We start from the raw sequence: 20,315 nt of genomic DNA on the forward strand, positions 1-20,315 counted from the left end.
GCCAAATAAGGCAGGATGTCAGATAACTCTGGGATGGAAACAGAATGTTTGAAAGCATTGAACTTAAATGTTACAAGAAGCAAGAATTTTCATGAATCAGATCTGACAGGATTTCAGAAAAATTAGGTGTCCGAAAGGATAGTATTTAGAAAACCCGAGTTCATATTGTAAAAAGTGACAAAATACAAGGGAGTAGTGGGGTGAACAGGTGGTTAGAATACATTTAGTGTCACGTTTGACAAGATTTCAATCCAACTTTATAATTAAACTTTATAATCAGCCTTAAAAAACATAGAATGAAAGACTATGATGATTTTCTGGTTATATCTCGTAATAGTTATCACTCTGATCTGCATATTACCATAATATACACTATTACAATGATGATCAATATTATCAATTCTAAATCATTCAAAACAGCAATTATAATATCAGCAGCATTGGCAATCATACAGTCATAAATGACACACACCTTATGGCATTATATAAGTAAACCAAGTGCAACAAAACTATGTGAAAATTAAACTGTTTAACATACACAGTGAAATTGTAACGAAATATACACACACATATATATATCATAGACATGCTTTAATACTTTTGTGGGAATTTAGAAAACAATATCGACCAAATGGGACCATATAAAGGACCCTACCTACTCCTACAGTAACTGACTAAGGAATTAGTGACCAACTTACAAAAAGAGAAACACAACACTTCTGGGACAGTGGTTTTGGGTGCCATGAAATCCTGATGATGGTTACATAGCAGCCAAAACATCTAGAAATAAAGCTGTTCCAAGTGTTGAGTTTTTCTGTAAGGTTTCCCTTGTAATGATCTATGCTGAATCTATTGTATATCCTGCCTGGAACTCCATTGTATTTTCTATGTTTTGAGCGTTCGATATTATTTTCTTTATTATCAACAGACTATCTGTATGAAATTCCACAAATCTGAGGCTGTGGCAGCCATCTTTGATGTGCAAAGGCTACAATTTTCTGAAAAAAAAAAAATTTTGTTTGCTTAGTTAACGAAAGAATTTTCTCCGGCTTAACTCGTATTTAATTTTTCTTGTAAAAAGCCTACTAGAATTCCCAGATTATCTCCCCTTCCCACAAACCATTTGGACTAAGATAATTACCCTGGTATGAAAAATGAAATGTTATTTGATTGTTAGCGCAAATATTAATTTACAAAACATTTTATTACACATCACTTGGTGGCGACAATCAAGTTTTCAAACTTTGTAATTTGAAAATGTTATCACTAAGTGTTTCACACATCTAAAATTAAAATCTGCTCGATTGATCATGACAGATACGTTGAAAAACAGAAAGGAAGACAACACACATTTCAGGAAATTTGCCAACCAAAGATAAATACAGTAATCTATGAATATCAAAATTATTACCATACATCATTTTAGCTGATGAGGATGAAAAAAATCAAATTTGGGAAAGAAATTAATAATGTATGTGTAATATTTTTGAATAGTGAATAAAATACTGTTTAAACTTAATGAAATGTGATGAATTTAATTTGTAATGTTCAAAACCAATACATTTGAATTCATGGTGTGAAAAATTCAGCAAGTTGTATTTTATTTTTTATTTTAGAGATACCACAAATGATATTAACACATTCATGAAAATGTTTAAAAAAACTTATGAAATATTTATTAATTGATTTGATTATTAATTTGGGAAATTCTCTTGGCCACTGACTGCAAAGTTAAGTGTACAGAGCAAGCAAAGTTCAGCCTGTGATAAATGGGGTCGGTCACTTCACACAGAGTATTTCATTAAAGTGTTCAACACCAATTTTAAATTCACATATCAAAATACAATTTCTTAATCATCTGTAGTACAAGGTCACCAGCGAGGTCACCAGCACGATCACCTGCACACACAGTAACATTGATCTGAAGACGGTGGGCTGATCACGAAATATATTCTGATTTTAATTGCGATACAACAGGTAGATATTTATGGACGGCAGAGATGAAAGTAAGTAGCATTTATAGATACAAAAATCTTTATACATCTACATGGCAGTGAAAAATTTACAACTGTAAGCAGTGTATATGCATGGCGCACTGGTTAGAGATCCCAAAGATAAAATATATCTCCGTACATCAAGCATACATAAGTACAAGTTTAATACAGTTACCAGACACACAAAAATGTGCGTATTGGGTGTATCATATTTTTATCCTACAATAAGCCAAACCATATCTATTTCTTCTCTAAATCCCTCTCCTCTGATTGGCTAAAAGGTCTCCTACAGGTTTTGACAAAATGCAATGTTAACCTAAAATCAGCAAATTCCTACACCTAACACCACAAGTTGACCACCTAGTCTAAAATTAGTAATAGGGAATTTCCATGATGCAAAGTACTTTCGACCAATGAGAAGGCAGCATTATCTGTTTACAAACATGGCAGACGACCAGAGCTGGAGTCGTAAAGAAAGCAAATTTGTTTCAGCGTCTGAGGAGGATGATTACATGTCCACAGAATTTAACACCCTTCTCTTGCTCTGGTAAAATTCTTGGAAATTTTTGTCTTTTTTTTTTTCAAACTTGTATCATAAATATTTTGTTATATAACGAAACAATTACAGACATTTTTCTTCTGGTTAACACGAGGATTTGTTGACCTTCGGCCTCGGAGAATATCATCTTTCTCAGGTCGATAAATCCTCGTATCAACCTACAGTAAGTCAATAACTGTATGATAGTCGGGTACTACCTTCTGATTCGGAGTCATGGGTAACATATTGTGAACCTTCAGCTATGAAAACAGAAAATCTTAAAAAAAATCCTGAATTATATTTACTTTTTAGTGGAAACTACATATAGAGTTATCTATTTTCCAAGTCAAAAAGGCTAGAATCAGCAAATCAGCTGAGATTTTCATATCTGCACCTGGGCTTATTCCAGATAAAATATGTTAATACATGAATGTGTGTGCTTAGTGTGCATCTGTACAAACATGCATACACATCACAAAGACTTGTAAACTATAAATAAGATAACTTTCTGAAAATATGGAAATGAATCACACTAATTACATACAGAATACAGCTATTACAGGTACTGTTCAGTATTAGGAATACTAGAGGTAGTTTTTCATATTCCCTAAACCTGGGCAGGTCTATCCACACATTTCCTTGTCACCTCCTAGAGAGAGAGACGGAGGAACTCCCCGAACAGACATTGGTGTGATGTCACAGTAACCGAGATAACATCAATAATGGCAAGCATTGAGATACCAATATTACATGTAAAGTATCCAAGAAAAGTAAAAGAAATATTGTCCTTTAGGGGACCGAGATTGGGTGATCTAAATCCCTAGAGGAAAGATTATTTAGTTCACAAACAGTTGGCAAACCTTTTGCTTGTCAACTTAATAATTTTGTCACTCAGATTAAGATCACCCTACCACACCCACGAAAGGATGAATGATTCCACCATTAGACATTACAATAATTAGAACCAGCTATCATTTAGTATATAAATTTCACATTATTTTCTATCACAAATATTTAATTTTGGTATCCTTAGGATGTCTTTCTCAAACTTAACCAGTAATATGTCTCAAAAAAATTATTTGACAAAAATCATTACTAGTAAATAAATTGCAAAATTTCAAATAAAAAGAAAAAGAAAAAAGTATAAAATATTTAGATTTAATTACATAAATTGTAAATCATGACTTCCTCTTTATACAAGTTGGCCACAATTCTCATAATAAAAACATTTTTGACATGGTGAAAAAAAGGAGTTTCAACTCTGCAACATGATAGGATATACAATTTCATCTTTAGGGTACAAAACTACAGAATGACTTTAACACTTCTAAAAGAAAAAAATTTAAGTTATTTTAAATATCAAATAGCTTCACAAGCTCGATGTAGAAACCATATCTCTCCTTCATCTCAAAATAACATAATGAAAAATCAGATACCATATTTCTTCCTTGGAGGGAACTTAAAGTCTGGGGAAGAATTTGCTGTTACACCGATACAAAATTGCAAGCACAATACTGCAAGTTGGTCTTAGAGACGTTTTAAGGCATAATTGCAATAAGTCATATAAGTATATAATACTAATAAGACAAGTAAATATCTAATCTTACAACTATTGGCAGAATATTCTAGGTGAGATGTGAATTTAACACCCATGATAATGAGCAACCAATCTGTTAGTGAAATAAATGTGCAAAAATTTTCCAATGTCATTGATAAAATTCAAAAACATCGTTAGAATTGTGACTTTCAAATAATTTGATATGTTTTGTTTTTAACATGTGGTAATCTGTAAAAAAAAACTTTAATAGAAGAAATCTTTTAAAAAATTCAGCAATTATAGTATAATTAACAAAGAGATGCATACTCATATGCAAGTCTTTATAAACAGAGAAAGTTTTATTCATAAACAAACTAAACAACAATGTTTGATGGACAGAAAAAGTTAAACATTGAATTTATTTCTGGCCCGATTATCAAAATTAAAGACAGATACATTGTTGATAACAGTTTAATTAATACGTTTTGAGAATCCGATCACATACATGTAAAAACATGTGGTGTTATTATTGGTTTATAAATAAAACCTTATATGAAGAGGTATTTATAGGCCTATGAATAAAACTTTATGAAGCAGTATCCATAGGTCTTCAAACAAGATCATAATGCAACCTGTTAGACCACGTAGTTCATGAGGTGATGTTTGTAGTACATTTGAGGCGCTATTTCCGGATCTATAAATGAAACATGACGTTTATGGGTGTATGAATGACACCATGTTTGTAGCATAGTATTTATTGGTCTATGAACCATGAAAAATATGAGATGTTGCAGTCTTCTTATTATTAGACCAAGACAAAATGTTGTTTATGGAATAATGAGACCATTATGAATAAGACCAAGATGTGATGTTTATGGGTCTATGAATGACACCATAATATAACGTGTGCCCTTAGTTGTATAAAGTCCTTCGTGGTAATGTGTCAGTCGCCCTGGGTGCATCAACATCCAGCCTTTTCTTGTGGACTGAACGCTGCAGTTGTAACGTATAAATCTACAGCCACCTCCCTGTACAGACAGAGAAAAAATATGTTACAAATTACAAGACCCTGATTCTATATATATATATACAATAGATATATATTGCCCCTGTGGGTAGAAACATAACTTCAAATCTATCCACACAATGTGATATCACAGGACTCTGTTTTAATGAATGTATACCAGATATATACTGGTCCCTGTGAGAAAAAAGATTAAAATGTTTCCACAAGTACACAGTATAATTACGTAAAGAATATAAGAATGATTTCTAATGATACATGTAGTAACAGTGGTACTATTGTCCATGACCTAGATGTGAAGTAAACGAAGCTTTCAAGAACCTTATTCTCTGAGACTTAGAACGTACCATATATGGTCTGATGGACACCCTCATTTAATATGGTGAATGTATAACGAAACATTTCTTGTGGTATTTTAAAAGTTTTGTTGTATTTTATTGTGATGTAGTTCTAGGGACTGAACCTCACGGTCCAGCCCCTCCTGGGTGACTGTTGAGTAGACAACCCCAAGTATGGACTGTTTAATACAATTTCTTACCAGCTTTTATAGAGATGGACAAGGAAAATAAATGTTACATTATATAAGAAATTACATGCACTACGCCAACATGTTGGATATACTAATATAAGGATTACATATTTAGTATCCAGGTAACCAGGTAAATTTGACATCTAATGACCAAAGGCTAAATAGGTAATGACCATAGGATCGTCAACTAGACTCAAACCTACATGTGTGATGTGTATATCCTTAGCCAGGTCACCAGGTAAATTTGACATATAATGACCAAAGGCTAAATAGGTTATGACCATAGGATCGTCAACTAGACACGAACCTACATGTGTGACATGTGTATATCCTTAGGACATATAGAACAGAATGATATTAATAAAGAATTTATTACATTTTCTAAAATATTTAATGATAAAATACCAAATTATGCTTCAAATGTGAGTGCACATAAAACAGGCCAAATACTACTATATCATGTATTTTTTTCTATTTTCATGGTTCTTCTTCACTTTCTCTTTTTTTGTGGACACTTATTTTCGTGGACAAATATAGATCAATTAATCTACAACAGTTCGTAGACATAAGAATTTGTGTATTTCAAGTGACTGTGTAATCAACGGAAATAAACCTCTCTCAAAAATTAATGATTCTAAATTTCAGCAAAGTCTATCGTCAACATTCTGATTAAAACGTAACGAAGAAATCATATGCTGCAGCTTTAATTCAAACAACTCACCTCGAAGTCTACGTTCGGTGTGTTTAGGGCGATGTTAATCGTAAAGGTTGATGAATCGTGGTGAGGTTTTAGGAAAGGCTGTTCATCTGGTCGGTAACGTACCACAAAGTTCATGATAGCATGTGGAGGCTGTCAAAAATCAAAGTATATATTCTGAAAATAAGCATCCTTTACAGACAGCTTGAGAAGGTGGTAGAGAATTGGTTATGAATTTTACCAAATATAATTGATGATTTAATTCAATTTTGTGTCCGTTTAAAAATTTTGCAAACTTCTCTCTTTCAATAAGAGAAGTCTTAATTTTAAGCCTTAACTCTTACATCATGGAAGTATCCCTCATAAGCCCGCTGTTGTAGTCTTGATACGTAGATCTTCAGGAAATGCAGCCATTGTCTCTCGAATCCAATCTGATTCATATGGATGTCGACTGTAGGTACATTCTCGTAGCCTGTGGCTAATCTCTCATCCTGAAAGACAAGTTCAACATAGTTGTACTGTAGAATGGAACATTTGTATTCCCTTCAAAAAGTGACACGTTTCTATTCACTGTTTGTAACTGTTGCAAAATCATTTTAATATTTAGTAATGTTAATACATGGACATGTTTTCCATAGTTAATTTCGTCCCGTTTGCCCATTTCAGCAAAAGGCGAAATTTTAAAATCGGGTAAAAGTTTGATGATAAACCTAAAATAGATGGTTTATGAACTTTTAAGGCAATAATGAGCATATACAAACAACTTATGGGAAGTTAAAAAAATCGCCAACATTTCCGAGTATTCTATTGGTATTATATCAATAGGATTTCAGGACAAATTACAGCGAGTTTCAGTATTTATTTCATTTTAAAATCATTTTAAGAAAATAATGAAGAATTTTGGTATTTCAAAGCCTTTTATAGCTTAACAAAAACTGAAACGAAAAGCAGAAGACGATTTTTTTTCGCGGGAGTAATGAAAATATTAGCTAAATATGAAACGGTAATAGAAAAACAAGGAAAAATATCAGGAATTGAAACAGATTTGATCAATAACGGACTAGACATGTAGAACAACAAATATATGAGGTCAGAGTTCAATTCAATTTGATCATATTGGAGTTATCCCCCCTTCTCAAACTGATTTTCATTCTCCAAAGGCATTCATAAGTGACAGATTAATGTTATCAGTTGCAACATGTAAATATCACAGCTTAGTTTTGATATCTTATATATATATTTAGCAACGAAAATAGAAGAAACCCTCCATCTCCGCTAGACCCGAACCACTACACCTAACACCCAGCACAAAAAATTCTACAGAGGAAGGATCTTGAAAATACGCCCAATACAAGTAGTAGAATAATACACTGGATATTTCAGCTTTCCCTAGATTTTCAGAATCAATCGAAGTAAAATGAAAATCAGAACTGACGATGACCTCTATCTATTTGACCTTCAGTGAAATGGAAATAAACAACTAAACTTAAAACACATTGATCAGTCATCAGAAACAGACTGACTTTGATACTGACCTTGTGACTGTCGCGTCCTCCAGACCAACCACCATGATTTTCCATCTCTGAGATGAGTTCATCACAAAAAGCATCAGTGACGATAGGGAACCAGAAAACATCCGGGCATGGCTACAGACAATGTAATATAAGATTAGTCAAAAGATATTATTTAATACAGAGTTATCTCCCATACATCTGGGAAAGGCAACATACAATAATAGTTATATCAGATAAGTCAAAAGATATTATTTAATTCAGAGTTATCTCCCATACATCTGGGAAAGGCCCAGGATAATAACAAAAGATATTATTTAATTCAGAGTTATCTCACCTGGGTAAAGTACAACAGATAATAACAGGATCAGTAGTAAAAACAAAAAATTATTTAATTCAGAGTTATCTCCCATAATTCAGAAAGTTATTCATCTTAGTCAAAAGATATTATTTAAGGAGTTATCTCCCATACATCTGGGAAAGGCCCCAGGATAATAGTTATAAAAACAAAGATAGATTTAATTCAGAGTTATCTCACCATAGGTAGGGTAAAGGCAACATACAATAATAGTTATAAGAAACAAAAGGTAGATTTAATTCAGAGTTATCTCACCTTACATAGGGGGAAAGGCAACAGGAACAGTATAAAAACAAAAGATAGAGAGGAATTCAGAGTTATCTCATTGGGAAAGGCCCCAGGACATAGGGCCCCAGGATAGTAGTAAAAAGAAATTATTTAATTCAGAGTTATCTCACCTTACATAGGGAAGTAGGCCCCAGGAGTAGTAGTAAAAACAAAGGGTAGAGAGGAATTCAGAGTTATCTCACCTTAGGTAGGGTACTAAAGTAGGGCCCCAGGAGGAGTAGTAAAAACAAAGGGTAGAGAGGAATTCAAAGTTATCTCACCTTATAGGGTAGTTATAGGGCCCCAGGAGGAAAGTAAAGGGTAGAGAGGAATTCAGAGTTATCTCACCTTAGGTAGGGTACTAAAGTAGGGCCCCAGGAGTAGTAGTAAAAACAAAGGGTAGAGAGGAATTCAGAGTTATCTCACCTTAGGTAGGGTACTAAAGTAGGGCCCCAGGAGGAGTAGTAAAAACAAAGGGTAGAGAGGAATTCAGAGTTATCTCACCTTAGGTAGGGTAAGGCAACAGATAATAACAGTTATAGTAGAAAAACAAAAGATAGATTTAATTCAGAGTTATCTCACCTTAGGTAGGGTATTAAGTAGGGCCCCAGGAGGAGTAGTAAAAACAAAGGGTAGAGAGGAATTCAGAGTTATCTCACCTTAGGTAGGGTACTAAAGTAGGGCCCCAGGAGGAGTAGTAAAAACAAAGGGTAGAGAGGAATTCAGAGTTATCTCACCTTAGGTAGGGAAAGGCCCCAGGACAGTAGTAAAAACAAAGTTATAGAGGAAGTCAAAAGATATTATTTAATTCAGAGTTATCTCCCATACAGGAGGAAAGGTAAATAACAAAGTTATAGAGATAAGTCAAAAGACATTATTTAATTCAGAGTTATCTCCCAAACATCTGGGAAAGGCAACAGATAATAACAGTTATATCAGATAAGTCAAAAGATATTATTTAATTCAGAGTTATCTCCCATACATCTGGGAAAGGCAACAGATAATAACAGTTATATCAGATAAGTCAAAAGATATTATTTAATTCAGAGTTATCTCCCATACATCTGGGAAAGGCAACAGATAATAACAGTTATATCAGATAAGTCAAAAGATATTATTTAATTCAGAGTTATCTCCCATACATCTGGGAAAGGCAACAGATAATAACAGTTATATCAGATAAGTCAACAGATATTATTTAATACAGAGTTATCTCCCATACATCTGGGAAAGGCAACATACAATAATAGTTATATCAGATAAGTCAAAAGATATTATTTAATTCAGAGTTATCTCCCACACATCAGGACATGGCAACAGACAATAACATATTTTTCACTTTTATTCAAGAATCACTTTTCATCTCCATTAGCAAAGCATTGATTTACATAAGCATATAGCTTACTTGTTTTTGAAGTTTATAATTATTTTCATACATGGATGTATAATTAAAGAATTCACTACATTATTATCTGTGCATGTAGGAAAACAGGTATGGGAAGTATATCTATATTTATAGATAAGTTATCTCCCTTACCTATATCTGTAGATAATGTTCCATACCTATGTATGTAGACAGAGTTATCTCCCATACCTATATCTGTAGATAATGTTCCATACCTATGTATGTAGACAGAGTTATCTCCCATACCTATATCTGTAGATAATGTTCCATACCTATGTATGTAGACAGAGTTATCTCCCATACCTATATCTGTAGATAATGTTCCATACCTATGTATGTAGACAGAGTTATCTCCCATACCTAGATAATGTTCCATACCTATGTATGTAGACAGAGTTATCTCCCATACCTATATCTGTAGATAATGTTCCATACCTATGTATGTAGACAGAGTTATCTCCCATACCTATATCTGTAGATAATGTTCCATACCTATGTATGTAGACAGAGTTATCTCCCATACCTATATCTGTAGATAATGTTCCATACCTATGTATGTAGACAGAGTTATCTCCATACCTATATCTGTAGATAACCATATATATGTTATCTCCCATACCTATATCTGTAGATAATGTTCCATACCTATGTATGTAGACAGAGTTATCTCCCATACCTATATCTTTAGATAATGTTCCATACCTATGTATGTAGACAGAGTTATCTCCCATACCTATATCTGTAGATAATGTTCCATACCTATGTATGTAGACAGAGTTATCTCCCATACCTATATCTGTAGATAATGTTCCGTACCTATGTATGTTGACAAGAGTTATCTCCCATACCTATATATGTAGATAATGTTCCATACCTATGTATGGAGACAGAGTTATCTCCCATACCTATATATGTAGATAATGTTCCATACCTATGTATGGAGACAGAGTTATCTCCCATATATATATCTGCATACATGCAGGATAGAGTTGTCTCCTATATCCACACATGTAGAATAGAATAATCTCCCAAAGTTATGTATGTAGATTGACATAATCTTTCACCAACTTGGAGGCGAGAAAGGTGAATTTCAAAGATGATTAAGATTGCAAACACGAGGCTTGCCCAGTATTTGCAACTATAATATCATTTCCCAAGAGTTGAGATCACACTATTCAACAAACAAGGAGGCGAATGATTACTTTTCCCCTTACCCTACAGGCTTTATTTGTTTAAATATATATATATTTGTTTTTGCTGTCCCAATGCATTGCAACGTTGATGTGATTTAATTATAAATGTGATGTTAGTGAATTGTCCTGACAGGGAATCCCCCTGTCTCAACTCTAAGGTGAGACAAGGAAATCTGACAGCTGTAAAAAGAGTAGATCTACCCGTTCAGGATAACAGAAAGAGTTATCTCCCTTACCTATATGTACACTACAGTGTTGTCTCCTGTACTTGTGTGTGCAATAAATAATGAATATTATAAAAAGCTACAGGATAACAGTACTCACCTGGGGAAGTGTGTAGTTAGGATCTAGACTCATCGAATAATTCTTATTTATATATTTCAACTCCCAGTCCTAAAACATAATGTCACATTCATCATCAAACAAACGGAAGAGAACTATAAAATACATACCACTATATCAGGCTACATCTGATATGATGAATCATTCGGAATTTTTCAATCAGGATTTAAAAATTTACAATTCATTTCCAATGTATAAACATATTTCTACTCTTTCTATACAGGTCATGTCCACAAGTGTTAGAAGCATATACGTTATCAAATAAAATATTGTAGTATATAGCAAATGACCTTTAGAGGACACACTTACCCAAGGATTGTTGAAGATATCAAACATGTCGTTATTTTTGTGTGTTGTCTCATAGTTATCAGGATCTGTCTGGTGCCCGTACATAAACATGTTGGATACATACAGGAAAATACCCTAAAACAAAATAATTCTTAAAATAGGTATTGAACGCATGTCAATTGTTACATCTCATTCAACAACAACAAAAAATTTTTTTACCGCATTTATCATTTTATGGTAAAACACTAATCCACCAACATCGGGGACAACAATACAATGTTCGATGTGACAGGATGTCAGTGATGTCAGAGGTCGATACAGTCTGGTTTTACCATCCTGTTCCCATGACAATCCCCAAACCCAGGACTCAAATTTGGTTATAGCCTTAAAATAGGACAATTATGGGAAATCTGTGGGAAGTTCTAATTATGTATTAACTCACTAGAAGACATATTAATAATAAAGAAATAATGTTTGATAACTATTGATAATGGTAAGTATGGAGAGTTATTTGCAGAACAGCTAATTCTCACCTTATCACGGATGACCTTGCAAAAAGCCATATCTGGGTCAAGGTCAGGATTGGTGTAGGCTCCATGTAAGGATGGGACTAAAGATCCGTGAACGAGATATGTACCAGTGATAAACGGAACATTCCATAAACCCCTGGAAATAAACAAAAATATTACTTATAACTTCTTACAAATTAAAGAAATTTTTCTATCAATACGAGTCATGACTTCTGCAAAGTGTACCTGCTCCTTTTGTACCTCAATTTTTTTCCTGAGAAAGACCACGTACTTGTAGATAAAAGACGACATATTCTTACTCAAAGCCAATAAAAATATAGCTTACTTAATTGATCTAGCAATACTATATTTAGCCTTTTGTATATAACTATGTAATTTGGCTGAGATTAACGATTCTTTCTCATAAATTCAAAAATAATTTTTTTTCACATTTTAACAAATTTTAAGTCAAAAGTTTCTCCAGAAATAGCGTTATTAAATGCTGATAATGTTTCAAATATTATTAAGAATTGTTTTGCTTACATCTTGTTATTCTGTACAATATCCATGTAATCGTCCGAACGGGCGTAGAATCCGTTTTTGTTGAGGGCGCCCCACCAGTTTGACCAGAGTTTATATGGCCTTGTCAACATCGGTGCCAGTACTGTCCTGTAATGTACACCAAATGAAAAATCAGTCATATATGTACACTGAAAGAACACAATAAGGTACACACTTACAGATAAGAATGGAAAAGATTCTGGGGAAGGGGGATAACTCACCTAAGACGTACATAATTTGGCTCCACATGACAGAAGGTATATGCTTTCTTGTTAGCATTATTTGAATACAGTTTACATGAAAATCTTTCAATCAATCTGTTATTCATTTAAATAGTGGCAAGGTTCAGTATATATACCATTTATATCTAAATCTAAAATTTAAGGTAAAGGTGATTTTGTGTGATTTCCTTCAATCCTTGCTGGTGTAAGAAAATTGTGGTGGACTTTAAGCAGTAACAGTATTTTTTGCCCCAATAATTTACAACTAATGCAAATTAGATCATCTTTTTTATGAAACAAATAAAATAAAATGGAACGTAGTGGTCGTTTGTTCCTGATTGAAGCCACATTTTGGTGTCGTGATCAGACAGTAAAGAATGGTAGACATTGTCATTACGTACCTGTTGGTCTCTATAAGGATGTGAAGTCCACCATGGTGACGCAGTTGGGATGTGGAATCGACGTTGAAGAAATACTGACATTTTCTCTTCGTACATTCCTCGCTGTCAGAATAAATTAGTATCACTATACAGTGTTGACATGGTGACAGAAAATTAAATTTGATTTTGACCAAGAATACAGAAGCAGCAATTCAGATTTATTACAGATAACATTAAAAAAGTAATTTCATGGTAAAATATTTCATTTCACCCTAGAAATACATATCACTGAACGTTGTATGAGCCTTCTTTAGTTCAGTGCATGAGCAGCATTTGTTTATTATTCAACTGAACAATAGTAGATATGACAGGCTTATTTCAAGACATGGGCTTATTACTATACATGGGCTTATTACAAGGCAATAGCTCATTACTTGATGTGGAATTTTTACAAGACCAAGGCTTTATTACTAGATGAGGGCTTATTACCAGACAAGGCCTTATAACTAGACATGGGCTTATTACAAGACAAGGCCTTATTACCAGAGGTGGGCTTATTACCAGACAAGGCCTTATCACTAGACATGGATTTATTAAAAAAAAACAAGGCCTTATTACTAGATGTGGGCTTATTACCAGACAAGGCTTTATTACTAGACATGGGCTTATTACAAGACAAGGCCTTATCACTAGAGGTGGGCTTATTACCAGACAAGGCAGTGTATTCACACTGGGTATCTCCTGAATAATCATCCAGGGGGAGAACCTACAAGTTCTCAAAGGGTGGGCTTATAGCAGGACTGTGAAATAACATAATTGAATAGTAATAGATATAGGTGGGCTTATTACCAGACAGATGTGGTATGATATACACTTACAGTGCCCAGTTACGAGCCTGGATCTCGGTTACTTGGTCATCAGCCCGTAAGTGGTTGATGGAATGGTAATCGTCTTTCACGGTTTCCAGGAAGTCTGACACGGTCTTATCATGGAGCTTCACCTGAAGACAGGTAAGGTCAAGGTCACATTGCAATGCAAGGTTACAAAAAGGTTTTCCAAGTTTAAAATCACACCTTAAATAATACAAATTTAAACGAAAAAAAAAATTGTTTGTCTCCATGGAGATGATATGAACGTGATTATTTTTAAGTATTCAAATCAAACTGACTTACCTTGTTGTGAACAAAAAGGCTTATCTTTTGTTTAGGGTAGATCTGATCTCGGATATGTCCCAAAAACTCATTAAGGAATGGCGTTGGCTGTTCAATCATCACGGCCATCAGTACTGTAGGAAAATCATCTGGCTGAAAAAATAAATCAAAACATATTTCAAAACGGAATTTCATATTTGAATAAAACTACATTGTACAAGTATCCAGAAGATATTTTTCACTTATCAATTTTTAAATCCTTTCATTGAATATTTTGAAATAAAAACATGTTAAATTTAACTAGTGAATTTAGATAAACAAGATAACCCGTTATAAAATTTGACACAAACAAGAAAGTGGGAGGGAAGCTTTTTCATCACAAGGACCTCTAAAGTTGTCATGGAAACAAATGATGTCTTTCAATCTCAGAATGCTACAGAATGACTGTCGTAAGATTGTTGAACTTTCTTAAAGCTGAAATACGATAAAACGTACCTTGACATCTCGCAGACTGATAAAATCCTCCTGACATGACTGACAGCCCATACTCTGTGTCCACCCGTCACCAAGGTAGTTTGCAATTCGGTTAAACTCCGGCTGAAATAGTTGAGGGCTGATTATAACTTCTCTCCCTTCATTTCCACTTAAATATGAAAACAAAGTCCCCCATTTGAAATTGTGTTTGGTTTCCTTTATAAATTATCCTCAGCAATTTTTCCTACTTACACTATCATGTCAAAACTACTCATCACATAACATCACTGTTTATTTTTGACATTTCCTATATTTTTGATTTTACCAGAAGCTTGATACTTTCGAAAAAGCCATGAAATAGATTTTATTAATTTGAATTTCCAGCTTGATGTAAAAGGGACGTCAAGAAATGGACAGTTTTCTCTTTTATTTCATTTTGAGAGCTAAAATTTTTTTTTTTTTTTAAAGTTCTATCTTCTAAAAAAACAAACAGAGCCTCTCGAAGATAGTATCCTTTATAGCGGAACCATTTTTTATCACAATTGTGGAAAAAATTATCAGTGCATATTGAAATTGTTTTATTATTTTAAAGTACAGTTGTACTTTGTTATCTCGAACTCAACAGGACCATGGGAAATCTTTGAGGTAACAAGGTTCGACAGTAAGATAATTCGTCTCCCAGAAAATGGAGATTAAATCCTCTGAAAGCATTTTCATTTGAAGATAGGGATTTGAAAATGTTCTTTTCTAAGGCTTGATGTTTTAAATGGAAACTATTTCTCCTACAAAAGAATTGGGAAATATGTAAGATAATACTTTTGAAAAACTAAATATCTATAAACACATGTTTTGTTTTATCTAGAACACCTGCAAAGCTAACTATATAAGTCACTGCTTTGATTTTTGTTGTAATCTTTTGATTTCTCGACTACGTTTGGTACTAAATAAATTCAGTACCTTAATTGGACCATTTCCGTGGATAACAACAGGAGTGGTCCCAGTCTTGGAATTGTACAGATAACTCCTTGATCCTACAAACTTCAGGTCAACATTTCCTGTAGAAGAAATACAATCTTTATAGTAACAAAGTCTTAGTATCATTTTCCAGATACAAAAGTTCAGCAAGTATTTCCTCCATGCAGTTGATTTAGAAATGGAATTTTACTATTTTTCTACCTAAGGATATTTGAGATTATTTCGTAAAAGCTGACAAATCAAAAAGGCCCACAAGGCCTGTTAGTCCTGATGTTAATTCTATATGGGACTTTAATTCCATACGAGACTGTGAGTCTTAACATCAATTTTATATCAGACTGTTAATCGTAGCATTAATTCTATTACATTTTTCTTACATTTAATGGAAAAGAATAAATCGCAATTGGAACAACAGACCTCACAACTTAACAAATATGAAGCATTCTTTTTTCTATTTCAAAATCATCTGAATTTGTTCATAATAGATTTGTACATAATTTCGTCATTGTTTTAACATATCATCTTGAAGTCTGAAAAGATCACATGAATTATGTGTTCAGTATTTTTCAGTGCATCCTCAATACCAAACATTCTGAATTTTAGTCCCGAAACCTCAAATGTTAATAGAAAAATTTGCAAATGAAGAAAAAATGTGTTCTGCTAGGAAATGGTGTTAGTACCAAAGCACCATGTTATTCTAAAAATAGAGGGAATGAAGGTGTGACATCCATGGTAAATTTCTGATCATTTGTACACATTCTCGTAGATATCGCCCTGGTATACGTCAACAATATCAGATAGAATAGTGCTACCGATTCAGTCATGCGTTATAATACACTTACCGCGTGGACTAACATCTTTCCCGCCTGTGTCAATTTCAATGATAATACAAATGGATACTTTCTTTAATCAATTTTAATTAAAACTAGAAAATGTCTGTAAGACATGAATGCCCCTGCCCCCCCCCCATGTGAAATAATAGTGAAAGGTCCGAAAGAGATGATTTTGTTAATTTGTATGCAACTATGTACAACTCAAGTTTCATACTTAAATTGACAAGTTGATTTAACGTACATGAATTTGGAATTTTGTTCTCTGGAAAAAATGAGGGAATATATTAGTTCCTTATGCCTTAAAACCCACAAGTACCAAATTATGTAGAAATAAGATGATGTTCCTCTTTTTTGAGTTATCTCCCCCTGGTGGCCATCTTTTTTTAGGATGCCGAGAAATTCAACACTGCATGAGGTCTTTCCATACTTGATATTTGTATGAAGTTTCATGAAAATTGCCTTGCGAATGAAGTTGTTAGGTGGTATATACTGATTTGGGACGCGATGCGACGGGACGGGATGGGACGTGACGTGACGGGACGGGACGGGACGCAACGGGACGCGACGGACAGACATGGGCAACGCTATATGCCCCCGGCCATAAATGGCAGGGGCATAAAAATTTCAAGTGTAGAATTATGATACCTGCTAAATCATCATTCAATTAATCCCTTATTACTTTTAAGACAAATTTCTGCAAATTTCCAAAACTAGAAAATCAGAGTCATACATTAATCCTGTGCTATCAGGTCCTACTAAACTCTAAGGACAAAGTTTTTAAAACAATCATCTTTATCCCAGGGAGCTAAATCGTCAACTTTTGACCTAAAATCAAGGGGAGGGGGGCTTATTAAAAGATAATGAAATCCTATTTATTAAAATCTAACCAAACAGAATAGACATTGGTGCATTTATTGCCAGACACAGGGTTATTACAACACATTTATCGCATTCAAACACGATTCCAGCATTTTGCTGTACTTTTCCAGCCATCAACAGAACGTTTGGAGTCAAGATTTTCAGGTCTCATTGCAGATAGATTCATATCCTATCGATATCATCAAAATATACTGAGATAGCAAAGATAAACAGATCTTCATATCTGTCAAGGAATATGAGCTCTGAAATCAAATGTGACTACGTCAAATATGGTAGAAGTCTTTCATTGTTAAACAGAAAGAGCAAAGAAATGAAAGCTTATTCTTGTACCAAGCTTAAGCAAAATAAAAAAAAAACAATGTACAACAAGCAGAAATAAATAACTATTTATAGACTATCTTCTTACCTAAAACACCATGGAGATTTTGAAATATTTCTGATTTAGTGTCCAACTTTAAGTTCCATTTTTTCTATAAAAGAAGAAGAAAAAGTTATTTTTATGATAAACATTATACATTTCAAATTATTTCAGCTGACTTAGCTTTCAAAAACACTTCATTTTGTTTTTTCATATTCAAAACATTAAAATTTATGACAAAGGTTTTAGAATGAGGTTGCTGTGACACTCTTCACCTGGGAGATAAAAAAGTTGTGTGTTTGTTCTCTATCTATCTGATTTACCACCAACCCCTCACAAGTTTAAAGTCTGTATTTTAAAACACGAAATAATTTATTCCTCGCTATTCTTTAATATTTCAATATACCTGCACGCATATAGACAACCAAAGCATGTTACTTCCATGCATGCAAAATATAGATCTACCTATCAAACCCCCAATACACCCTCAGCTTACAATCAGATCTTTCAGATAAATTTGATTTAAAGTTGACCTAAATTTACTTCAATTTGATAAAAGATTTCTCAGAACTCAGAAATTCCAGTAACTCCCCCCCCACCCAGCACCTTTTCTATCCACAAACAGTGATAAAGCAGAATATTTAAATGTCTTATCAAATATGCACAACCCCTTGAAAAAAGCTGTCACCCGTCACCAGGTAGCCATTCTTGGTACACGATCCCTTGAAAAAAGCTGTCACCAGGTAGCCATTCTTGGTACATGATCCCTTGAAAAAACCTGCCACCAAGTAGCCATTCCTGGTACATGTACCAGTATTTCATTTTGATTAGCATACTTCCATTTGTATGAGCAAGCTAAGAATGCAAAAATTTTTTTTAAAAATCTTCTGATGAAAAGAATGTAAAAATTCCTTTCCAAAATTGTTTACTAGTAAGAAAGTCGTGCTATTTTCTAACTTATGGACTATGATAACAAAGGTATGTACAATCAATACAGTCAGGTGAACAAGCTTGTTTAAATCCCCATTTCCAGTATATCACAAATCTGACAATATTCTATCAACAAATAATCAAAACCTATCTTTTCATATCTAGATATTTAATCTAAACAATCATTTGAAGACTGAAAAATAAAATAGAGAAAAATAAAAAAATTATTCTAGAAGAATTTGGGAAAAAAAAGTTGAAAATTAAATTTTGCATTTCATGTAGAAAATGAAAGATCTTCAAACCCAAGACAGATGAATAAACACAGACGTTTACAAAGATACAAATAAAAGATATGATAATCTTTTACTTTTAACAAACATTATCACGTCAAAATCACTTACTCGCAGAGCTTTGTCCAAGAATATTTCTGTGTAATACAGTTGATCGTCGTCCTGATTACCTATAGCCTTATGGTTGATGATTTCCACGATATCTTTGGCGTACCCAATGAATCCTATTGAGGTAAAAATCAGAATTACGTAGATTTTTATTTGAATTTTTATACCATGGAAAATCTGAAAGTGTAACATGATGATATAATACATGTACAAAGATTTTTTTACAGCTTACCATGGTCAAGGTCATACTTGGGTTCAAGGTCATTTTTAATATTGCAAGTGAGGGTCAATATTATTGGTATTTTATACTTGTTCATACCGACATCAAAAGAAATTCCATGAAGATAAACGGGGACAACTGTGTCAGAATGCTTTGGAATTATGATATATTAAGGATGTATGGCACCCTTTGTTGAATATATCTTCATTAAAAAAAGATTTCTTCCATCTAAAAATAAAGAAATTCTTACCTCCGGAGTTTAGGAATCGACTTTCCTGTGGTTTGACTTCTGGGTAATCTTCCTACAAAGAACAAATACAAAATTCTTAAACCACTGTATGTGATAGTTTGAAATAACCACTTTTGAATCTTTCTACAAATTAACAGGGTTAGGGAGGACTGTAGGTTAGCTTTGTAGAATACATGTGTTTCTATAGAGGAAACAACAATTTTGAATCTTCTGAAAATTCCAAGACAGGAAAAAAGAGGTCATATTTACTTATCAATCAATTTTAAATCAATTTTTACTATCTTTTCTTTGTATTATAGTTTTCAAGAGAAAATTTTAATCAAAAATTCAAACTTTCATCTGTTTGTCAAAAATATCACAAATGCAATTAAAGATGGTAATTTTTGTTTTCGTAATACAGAATTATCTGCTATTGTGAGTAGGTATTGCTTGTCATTTGTTTGTGGGAGTAATTTCACAAATATTTGTTTGTAAATAACACAATTTTCTCACC

The 20,315-nt window shown here is 33.4% G+C and overlaps 1 protein-coding gene across 1 annotated transcript in view; it reads right to left on the bottom strand.

The window, feature by feature from the left end:
* Positions 1-4,367: 4,367 nt before the first annotated feature.
* The window catches only part of LOC132546657 (multifunctional procollagen lysine hydroxylase and glycosyltransferase LH3-like), a 52,675-nt gene continuing 36,727 nt past the window's right edge, over positions 4,368-20,315 (bottom strand). Inside the window, exons 5-20 of the mRNA XM_060210381.1 lie at positions 19,823-19,874; positions 19,356-19,468; positions 18,073-18,136; positions 15,937-16,034; positions 15,001-15,102; positions 14,527-14,658; positions 14,233-14,354; positions 13,376-13,477; positions 12,736-12,861; positions 12,217-12,349; positions 11,705-11,818; positions 11,378-11,446; positions 7,855-7,965; positions 6,664-6,810; positions 6,344-6,472; positions 4,368-5,097 (exon numbers count right to left, since the gene is read on the bottom strand). Coding sequence (XP_060066364.1) covers positions 4,942-5,097; positions 6,344-6,472; positions 6,664-6,810; positions 7,855-7,965; positions 11,378-11,446; positions 11,705-11,818; positions 12,217-12,349; positions 12,736-12,861; positions 13,376-13,477; positions 14,233-14,354; positions 14,527-14,658; positions 15,001-15,102; positions 15,937-16,034; positions 18,073-18,136; positions 19,356-19,468; positions 19,823-19,874 — 1,770 coding nt within the window. The 3' untranslated portion in view covers positions 4,368-4,941. The remainder of the gene's footprint in view (positions 5,098-6,343; positions 6,473-6,663; positions 6,811-7,854; positions 7,966-11,377; positions 11,447-11,704; positions 11,819-12,216; positions 12,350-12,735; positions 12,862-13,375; positions 13,478-14,232; positions 14,355-14,526; positions 14,659-15,000; positions 15,103-15,936; positions 16,035-18,072; positions 18,137-19,355; positions 19,469-19,822; positions 19,875-20,315) is intronic.

The sequence above is a fragment of the Ylistrum balloti genome, unplaced genomic scaffold (assembly GCF_031769215.1).
Source record: "Ylistrum balloti isolate Yb309-2 unplaced genomic scaffold, AGI_CSIRO_Ybal_v1 Utg369900, whole genome shotgun sequence".
Taxonomy (NCBI): domain Eukaryota; kingdom Metazoa; phylum Mollusca; class Bivalvia; order Pectinida; family Pectinidae; genus Ylistrum; species Ylistrum balloti.